General features: G+C 38.4%; 1 protein-coding gene across 3 annotated transcripts in view; it reads left to right on the top strand.

Moving 5' to 3' along the window:
* The window catches only part of vti1a (vesicle transport through interaction with t-SNAREs 1A), a 111,145-nt gene that overhangs the window by 19,610 nt on the left and 81,187 nt on the right, over positions 1 to 10,348 (top strand). For 2 of the 3 annotated variants that reach the window (XM_005736371.2, XM_013911664.1), the window contains exons 4-5: positions 4,230 to 4,307; positions 9,269 to 9,289. In XM_005736371.2, the coding sequence (XP_005736428.1) occupies positions 4,230 to 4,307; positions 9,269 to 9,289 (99 nt within the window). The remainder of the gene's footprint in view (positions 1 to 4,229; positions 4,308 to 9,268; positions 9,290 to 10,348) is intronic. The other variant, XM_005736372.2, reaches the window with a different exon arrangement.

Raw genomic sequence — 10,348 nt, 5'->3', positions numbered from 1 at the left:
GTGTGTGTGTTAAACCCCTGCCGAGCAGAGATGCATTATTTAAGATGCTGTTGTGATACTTGTGCCTGCTTAAAGGTCTCAGCTTCCTTTTAACGCCATGCCGCATCAGCCCACCTCTGCCCCCACTTGTGGGGGGAACCAGAGTGGGGCCTGCTGGCGCTGGTCCACACATCACCTGGGAAAATATCACAGCAGGGGAGGAGAGGAAGTGAAATAGATAACCTTTGAGTTTAGCACACATTTTTGTGAACACACATTTTACTGCTCCACTTCATTGTCACTTCTGTGCTGACTTTAGAAATATTTTTTTATACTCACCTTAATTTTATTTGGATTTTCACATTTTGTGCATCCCTAGAGCAACCGGGAGAGGAAAATGAAAGGACTGGATGTCAGTTTGAGGCAATCACATGGCGTTAGACATGAGAGTTATTAAGTCTAACTTGCCCAGTTGCTCACCTGCTGGTGAAAAACCTTGTAATGGAGCCTAGTACTATAAATTGAATGTGGTTAATTACTCTTCATGCTATGCCACCAGCCGTGTGTGCAGGGTGAAAAGGAAAAGCTTGGGGAAAGTAGAGGGAAAAAGCGTCTGCAGAGGAACTTCAGGGCCCCTCATTACACTCTGCCCCTGGGTATTTTTACGCCTTTTATTTCCCATCTAATGAACTGTTTACATTTTTTTTTCTGCTTTCTAGGCGCCACAATTATTCGACTTGTCCTTGTGTCACTCGTTGCACCAGGCAAAAAGCAAGGAGGAGAGTTGGAGGGCATTGAAATGTGTATATGGATCTCAGTTTGTTTCATTTGAATTTTTCTGAGAAAGTTTTGTTTAATATTACAGAGACCTTAATTGGAGACTGATTTGAATTTATTTTGAAAGGTATTATTATTATTATTATTATTATTATTATTATTATTTTATTATTTTTTTGCAATTAATAACGTGTTTTTCTGTGAGTGGTTTATGAAGGAATTAAGAGTCGTCATGTTTATTTAACAAAAGTATACCATTGCGTGCTCATAGACTATAAAGGAATTGTACACAAATAAGATATCCATGTATTGGTTATAATTGAATTAATATCATTTGCTGCTCAGAGGATTATGCTGAACTGATTAGCATATCCGATATGAATTGTTATGCGTGCATATGTAATTATGTTTTGATGAGTAAAGAAGAATACTTTTTTTTTTTTTTCTGCTATCCATGTCAACAGAGGTAAAACGTGTGTTTTTGACAGGACACCAGCACCTCCATCGCCTCATTTGACGGGATGCGTGGAGTTTTTAAAGGCAGGCCACTTTGCATAAAGTTAAGATGTACCTTTTGTACTTTTCTTGTGTGCTTCCGGGAATAGAAGCAAATTCTCACCCAAGATAAAAAAAAGAAGTGACAAAAGACAGACCTTTCAAAAGGATTTAAAAAAAGCTCTTTTTTCCCCCCCTTTTCTGAGCAATAAGGTATCTTCTGAAAGCACGTATTCTTTTTTAGATTACAAAGCCTGATTAGTTGGTTTCGTCTTAAGATGCGGAGCTCTGTCTCCACGTACTGTAAATAGATTGAGTTAGTTTTAGAGCTTTTTTTAAAAATTATTATTAATGGAAAATAAGGTTTTTACAATAGACCAGATATCTCCTTTCTGACCTCGAGACTGTGCCTGTTGTCACTAAACACCCAAACTCATAATCAAAATCTGTTACTGTATTAAGCAGTCAGTATTGCACCTGCTTATATTTTACATCAAATGGGAAGGCAGTAGTCACTTAGGAATCTGTTGTTTTCCAGAGGGGGAATCCAAAAGCTGGAGTGTGTACTGTAGGTACAGGGAAAATAGCGGCAACACTTTCATTTCAATGACATTTTCCATTCTTTATACTTTCTTTGTTATCTACTCTGTTCTCATTGCAGAAACCCTTCATACATTCATCCGTAACAAACAGCTATTTAGAAATACCAAAAAAGCCCTGCATATGGTTTGAAGGCGACGTAAGCCTCAACATTCAAATCAATGCTTCTCCCAGGCTTCCTCGTCTCAATTACTGGTGAAGTCGTCTTTCCCCCTAAGTTGCACTGAAGCTCTTTAAGATGAAACTCGACTTAAATGGAATATGTGGGTGTTTTTCCTGGCAAAAAAAAAAGTGCGCGTGTGCCTGGTGTACAAGTGTACATGCTGTCGTTATATTGTCTTTATTGTCTTTCTGATTTTAACAAATCTGGAATTCCTTTTTCTTGTGCTTACACTTGCACTAACTGCAACACAGTGACCATTCAGTTACCTTGGTGTAGAAGGTTTACAATGCTTTACAATGCTGGAATGGATGGGTTTTCTTTTTTTTTTTTTTAAAGGTGACAAAATATGGTTTAAATTATGTTTCAAATGCATAAACATATGCATTAGGCATTTAAATAAAGGATGACAAGCTTCAGATGACAGAAAATAAATCAGAAACGATCTCATTAATTATGCTTATGCTCTCATGACCATTTAAATAGCGCATGTTTCGCCAGTTTATCTTGAACTGGCTGTTCCAGTTCATTCAGCATTAGAGCAATTAAGGTAAAAGTTAAATAATACTCAAAAACCAACTTTAACAGCATCTTTTGACAGAGTGCTCCTTTATACCGGTGTGTGTCTGTGTTATTTCAGACTGTGCTGCCAGTCTTTTTCTTCAGTAGGCGTTTAGTGGTTAGGTTAGGTCCCCGTGGTTGGCTATTGTTTGGGTGCGCTCTTTATGGGTTTTGTGGTCTGGATTGTCTATCTAGTCAGTAATTACTCCAGAGAACTGTGGCCCTCACCATCACGATAATAACAAATCACATCAGCGAGGAGTTTCCACTCAGTGCTCCAGATTATGAGGAGAGACAAATAAATAAAATCAACCGGCTCAGTTTTGATTGGTTCCAAAGCTATTTCAATCAAGCAGCTTGATGTCATCACTCCTGACGTTCGAATTGGCATTTTCAAGTTTGGTTTGTGCTTTTTGTCATGGTAGGCACCATTAAAGTGCTTAGTGCTATAGCTTCTTCAAACTTTTACTGTTAAGAAAGAGAGGAGGAAAGGATAGTGCCTTTGAGGGGGGAAAAAATGTCCCCACCAGGTAATTGGTGTTCCTTTGCTTATTCCCCGACTTTTGTTTTATTTACTTAGTCAATTACAATATAAATATAGAAAAATTGAAAGAATTTGTGCTGAGGAAAAGTGATATTTTCATTCCTCTGCTGGTGTTTGTCTTTGATTTTGCCCACCTCCTGCAGCCCACCTAGAAACCCTGTCAAGGCGGTGACAGAAAGCGAAGGAGGCTTAGTAAACACTTTCTGTGTCTGCTGCTGGTGTGTATTTAGTTTAGAGGGCATGCCAAGAGGCTGTTTTTCCATGGGTCGGGCGTCTGTAAACAAGCAGTACAACGGCAGCCCACTCTTCCACAATCGGAGGTGGCACACTCTGAAGTGTGTATGAAATGTGTGTGTCTGAGTGTGTCTTTTTGGGTGTTTTTTTTCTTGGGTGGGGGGGACATGGATTCCCTCTTATTCTAGCCTATCTGGAGACAGAGAAAGAGAGAGCGTGAGAGAGAGTTTGTGTGTGTGTGCGTGTGTGTGAGGGAGAGAGAGGCAACCCCAAATCCGATGGGCCGCCAATGGGTGATGAATTATTCCCTGTCTGAGTCACAGCATTGGTGTTATCACAGAGCCTGCCACTGCACTGGGATGACAGCAGTGACAGCCCCTAGAAAAGATTTAGCGCTGACAAGTGATACTTCCTCATAATACATCTCCCTGGCCCTCTACCCTGTCCCTGGTTCCTCAGCCTCTCCCTGCACACAGGATGGGCTTTTTTTTATCCCTCAACTTGTATTTGTTTAAGTGGGCAAGGTGTATATGTGTGTGTGGTTGGGGCTCTTTGCCACCACCGCTGTGGCATAAGTGCATGAGGTAAAGTCGATCACCTTGGAAGGAGGCATAGGCACAAACCCTGAACACTGCTTTGTTGCTGGTACATGTGCTGTAAGGGCAAACACACACATATACACACCCTCCATGTTTGATTCGGTTTGTCACCGAGTTCCATTAGGGGGCTCTCGTGTTTAAGGAATGCCTGTTGTGTTTTTGCATCAACAACAGTACTAAGCCATATTTCCCCACTTGTTTTCTCTTTTTGCTCTCCTCTTTTTCTTCCTTCTTCTTTTTGTCCTTCTTCTTCTTCCTCCTCCTCTTCCTCCTCCTGCAGAAAAGGTCACGCATTGCCTACAGTGATGAGGTGCGCAACGAGCTCCTGGGGGATGACGCCAGTTCTTCGGAGAGCCAGGTAAGGTGTTAATCAGGGGCCCAAATGAGACCAGTGTGGGTGGCTGACTGGCCCCCAGGGTGGGGAGGTGGGCCCCATCGTAGCAGCCATCGAGAGCTGAAACCACACCATTGTCACTAAGCCATGCGGAAGTAACACTGTTTAATGCAAAGCTGGGCTAGCAGTGAGCGGGCTCGGGGCATGGGACCAGTGTCTGGACACAGCCAGATTGTGACCAACGCACACAAACACAAGCAGTGCACCTAAACACAAATACACACTTAAACACAGATTTCAATCCAAAACCCCAGCCTCCCTGCTCCAACCGTCCCACAGCTGTTCTCCAGCCGGGTACGGACTTAGGATCATAATAGATCCTCATGATCAAGACACACAAAGACATACACACCCACACAAAAATGAACACACAGCCGCTAAATCTTACTCTCTTGTCTTTTTGTGAACTCCAGTGGTGAACGATGTGTTCCCTTACTGATGACTGAAAGAAATTGAAAAAGTACTCAATAAAAGTTATTTAGTCACTAAATAATTTGATCTGGTATATCATGTCAAGCTTCAAACAGAAATCTTTTTTTTTTTAATGGCCCTTTTAATCGTTTTATCTGTTAGCTATCAGTGTATTCACAATTGTTTGGGTTTGTTTTTTTGTTTTTTTTTATGTGCTATCAGTCCAGCCTGTTGAATCTGGGGATGTAAACAACATGAGCACATGAGCAATTTTCCTTTAACGTCAGCAATATTTACAAAAGATTTTTTTTACACCAGTTTTGAGGGGGGTTTGTATTAAGAAGACATTGCAGTTTTAATTTGCTAAAAATATACCACACTCTTTAAACTTAATTTTAAATAAATTGCTTCCAGTCAAACAGTAATACATCAGCAGCACTGCTCACAGCTGTACTCAGCCACTCTCAACTATGACAAAATGTCTTTTGACTAATTATATATTGCCTTTAGAGTCAGCTGTCTTCTTGCAGAGGTTACTGTGTCTTAACACACACACGCACACACACACACACATGCAAATAAATGCTTTCCACATACTAAAAAGAAGAAAGATGAATACATATGTGCACATTTAGTTTCACAGCGCTATGCGAGTATATTTAGATGATTCACACCCAGGCAAAGCTAAATAAAGTTGTCTGTTTTTTTTTTTCTCGTTTTTTTGAACATTTCCCTATTACCATTTCAATGATGACCCATGAACCGCGCATCTTAGAAACATATGTATCACGAGCCTAGATGTGTAATTGATATGCATATTCTTGGCAAATTAGCGAGACACAAAAGTGGCTCCGACATTTTATGCAGAAGTTAGAAGGAGATTTGCTGTCAGAAATGCCACATTTGAGACTCTGATGGGTCCTATCAAAATCTTGTCAAGGAAAAGCTGAAAATCCAGATCCCATTTCATTTCAAATCTTATTTCCCCTTCATTAAAAATGTATCTGAAATATTTAAAACGAATATTTGTAAATCTGAAATGTATAAATCTGAGAGGAAAATAATAAAGAAAAAGTTTAGGATTAATATTGTGGCATAGTACTATAAATTTACATTATAGGATTTTGAAAGCTGATGTTGGAATTTAATTAATAAAAATATTCTTGCTTTTATATTATTTAATATAATTGTATTTCCAAGTTAAGATAAAATATGTGGCTTTAATCCATGCATGTACAAATAACAGTAGCAAAGCGTGACATTTAAATACATGAACAAATCCAGCCATTATTTTTCGATCCTATTTAATAATAACATAATCATATATATATTAAAAATCACAAATCCACATATATAAAATAATATTTAGATTATTTATTGATTTTAAATTAAGAGGAAGACATTTTTAACTTGGGGAATTTAGGTCAAACATGATGCCCTTAAAAAATGAGCCAAAACATGTGATTTATTACTCTTCTTTCATTGTATATTCACAAAATGTATTTGTTGAATAGACTTCTGGGACTTAGAATGTTACATTTTTTATTTAAAAAACTCTTTAATGAATGGTGATAATGTCTGTTCAACTTTAAAAATTCAAAACTAATCTAAAACTGTCACATACACACAAACACACACCTAGAAAGGCGTGCACACGCACACACCCATACAAAGCCGAAGAAAGAGTTCATCTCGGGGGCAAAAGCAAAGTAAATAGATGATGTACATTTATCCTTTTTCTTCCAGGTGCCGTATTTGCCTCATTTTCATTTAAAAACTTGTGGAGATAATACTTGTCTTGGTCTTGCTGTGAGTGGAGTACTCGCAACTTCAGGGTTTTTTTTTATCTAACGAGACGGCGGTGATAGGAGAGGGGAAAAGATGGTGGGGGCCGGGGCAAGTCGGTCAATTTAATTCCTGACGATCTGAAAGAGGTCAGGATCATTTCATATAGCCCTGGCTGAGCAGATCATTACCAGTCACAAATCTGTTGGTTACATGGCAAGGATTTATAGCTAAGTAAATAGGGAACCGTCATAAGTTCTGAAAATGGCGTGTTGGCCCTGCGATAATGGCTAAAGGACGATTTAATAGAGTTCGGCATTTATTCGTTATCTGTATGCGGACAGAGACTGAATTGGCACTATCACTCATTTTTTTAATAATGTGGTAGGCTACCATTGCACATTTTTTTTCCCTTTCTGTTTCCTCTGCATGCAACACACGCGCGCACACACACACACACACACGCACACACTGTCAGCACACACAGACGCCACACACAAAGCAACAAATGCGCACACATTTTTCACACACGAACACTATACGGAATAGTTTCGATTTCAGTCACAGCAGAAGGCTTGGCCACAAGAGATTGTGCTGGTTTGAGCCGGCATGGACCAGATTTTACAGCCTACAAAGGAAGCAGATTACCACTTGTATCGAATTCCGTATTGGATAAAAAAAAAAAATCTTTTGTTTGAAAAAAAAAAAATTGCTGATTATCATAACAGAAAAATTGCAGCAGTGCAATTTTGAATACTGGCTGGCATCACAAAAACACAAGGAGCTACGCTCATGCAGGAGTAATTATACCATTTACAATATTCTGTATTTACTGCTGTATATCTCTAGAGCAACACGAGCATCACTGGCCAGAATAAAGAATGGATGCCAAAGAAAAAATAAAGCTAAACAGGAAGAAACGAGAAAAACAGCTCACCATGCCCCTCATATAGTTTTAACAAATCCTCCACAAGGACTTGCAATCAGTCAGGCAGCACAAATGAGCTAGAACAAGTTTTGTTTGGTATCCATTGACTGATGGCAGAGCTGTGGTGAGGGATCGCAGGATCTGATGGGGTTTTTTTCAAGCCCCAAATAACCACATTCACAGTGTCGTTTTAAACCTTGGCCTCTTCAATAATGCATTCTTAGCGGGAGTTGTTGCTTAAGTTAGAAAAGAGTGTTTCCTCACTAAGGTGCGCCTTGTTACTGCCGACATTTTCAAGGGTAAGAGCTCTTTATAAAAACATGGAGGTATACTTGTTTACCTCCCACATTACAGATATTGGCAATATTTTTTTTTTATTTGCACTACTCACTGAAATGTCACAGACATATACTTATGATAAGCAAAAATGATGCAAGAACTATTTTTGACATGCTTCTAAAATTACAGTGGGATATGCTGTGGCAAATGCAAGATTATAATGTGTGAGTTTCTTTATTTTTCAGTCAGTTTTTGTCGAGCACAGACTCATCCTGAATTCATTATTTATGACAAATTTCTTTGACTGTGTTTACTAGTTTTGTTATAAATACAGGAGAGGGAAATTTAGGGAGTGCAGTATTGTTTGTTTGTTGTTGTTGTTGTTTTGAATTTTGGTATAAGATAAATGTTAAGTCATAGTTTTAATTTAAATAGATTTTCCTCCTATATTGTTCACAATGATCCCAAATAAATAGTTTGAGTAATTGTGGCCCTAAGTCTCCTTTTTCAGCTACTACCTTTGTAATAGTGACCAATTAAATATTAGATTAAATTAATTAAAATCACTTTAAAAGGCTAACACATCAAAAATGCGTCCTTCCTCTTTCTCTTCCAAATGTGCTGCATTCCTACATGAAGCCTTCCTCCTCTGCAACCCTAACTTAAGAACAGGCCAGGGAACCAACCTTTTAATTGTGATTGGGCATAATTAATGGCAAATGGGATTACTGCCCTCCCTTACATGTCTGTTTCATTATCAGAGATGCAAGAATTTCCAGGACAGGGAATAGGAATAGCATTTCTTATTTACTTCACTTTAAATTTGTTATTCTCTTTCATGAAAAATGTATAGCTATGCTAAGATTCATTTTTCATGATCTATGGTTGTCCTCATAATAAGCAGTACTGTATGTATACACAATTGTAGCCTTACATGGCTTTCCATGCATACGCTGAACAATCTGCACCTTTAATGCGATTGATAACAGACATTAAATATTGACAGCTTACCAGCATTGATAAACAGCGATGCAAAATAATGTGCCTCAGCATTTTTATAACTCTGTTCCAAAAAGGCACACCGTTTCCTTTTTTTTGTTCGTTTTGCAGAGAATTGCACAGTGACAGATGAGAAAATTTCGCTCAACATTTAATCTTACTATAAATGTGCAAACCAGATTTTACTCATTCTTTCTTTTCTCTCGCTATATCAATTTCTGTAATGTGACTTCCTTGATAATCTCGGTTGATTCTGCGAGTCGAACGATCCATTCCCTGTGCTTGTTTAATGTGACAGCAGCAGGACTTGATCTTTGTTTGTTCAAAAAAAGTCAGCCCAAGCGGCGTGTTTAGCTCCGTTTAATGTGTTTGTCTTGTGATTTCCAAATGCTAAACATGCAAACAGATAAATCGTCAAGGTTAATTCTCTATCCAGCCATATGACTGTTTCTGCTTTTTTTTTTAATCTATCTTTCACTTTCTCAATCCTTCTTTTCTTCTCCTTTTTGCTCTCACGATGCAGTTGGTAAAGTTGCGTGAAGAGGTAAGTGCTTTTCTGATCTAAGAATTTAAGTTCTGCTTTCCGTATGAAACTACCTATTTGCCCTCCTTTCTTTGTTAGAAAATTAGAACCACTCATTTGGACACTTTCTGGATGTCTGATTGAACAGTTTAGAGGCCGAACCGCAGATAATGAATTTATTTAGGGCCAATCCCTCAAGTTCCCCCTCCTATAAATATCCGGAAGTGAAGATCAGATACTATTTCTGATGCAGTTGTTTAAGGGCAAATATTAGGGAATCAAAATCAGAGTTCCTTCAGTTATTGGGACCTACAACTTTCAAGAACTTGATCAGCTTTTGAGTTTTGATTTCATTTGGTCTTTTGATGATGATGTTGGAGAGGACTAACTAACACATCAATCCAAAATCTGCCAGAGGTGTTAATCTGGGCTGAAGGAATTCTGAAGACTATAGCATATGATTCACATCCTTTTAAAACTCATCAAGCCATCCACTGACCCTTGTTTCCATAGACTGTATGCAAAAGCCTTAAAGTTAAAGTGACAATATTCACCATGGTATTAAATTGGTTGGATTTAGTACACACATGCCCCCATCTCACTTCCTTCTCTCATATACAGGAAACTTTTATTGTAGTGACCAATTCGATTTTGTACCAGACAATAATCATGTTTAGTTCTTCTGCAAAGTTTGATATTGAAGTACAATGACTTGATTTTGAAGCTGGCCTCAAGTGGCCATTTGAGGAACTGTAGTTTGAAACTTTTAGTAGAAAGGTTGTGGATTATCAGCCTTTATAGCATATCAATGTACAAAACAGCTAAACTGTTGTTTTGACTTAGCAGAAAAGAAAAGTTAGCTACAAGGATACAACTTAAAGTTTAGATAACAGGATAATTCAAAGGTCTTTTGAATCTTGAATCGTATTCAGCTTAATACATTTAAACAAAATGGCAGAGGAATGGACAATAATGTGGAGGTTTTAATAGAAATATAGCGTCTCAGAAATGGAGGGAGTGCGCTTGAAGAATTTGATCAGTTCTTTATTCCACTCTCTCAGAAATCTTGCTATAGTGCTG

This window comes from Pundamilia nyererei, unplaced genomic scaffold, assembly GCF_000239375.1.
Source record: "Pundamilia nyererei isolate P.nyererei 1_Seehausen unplaced genomic scaffold, PunNye1.0 scaffold00069, whole genome shotgun sequence".
Lineage (NCBI taxonomy): Eukaryota > Metazoa > Chordata > Actinopteri > Cichliformes > Cichlidae > Pundamilia > Pundamilia nyererei.
The sequence above is the reverse complement of the archived record's forward strand: the minus strand, read 5'-3'. Positions and strand labels throughout refer to the sequence as shown.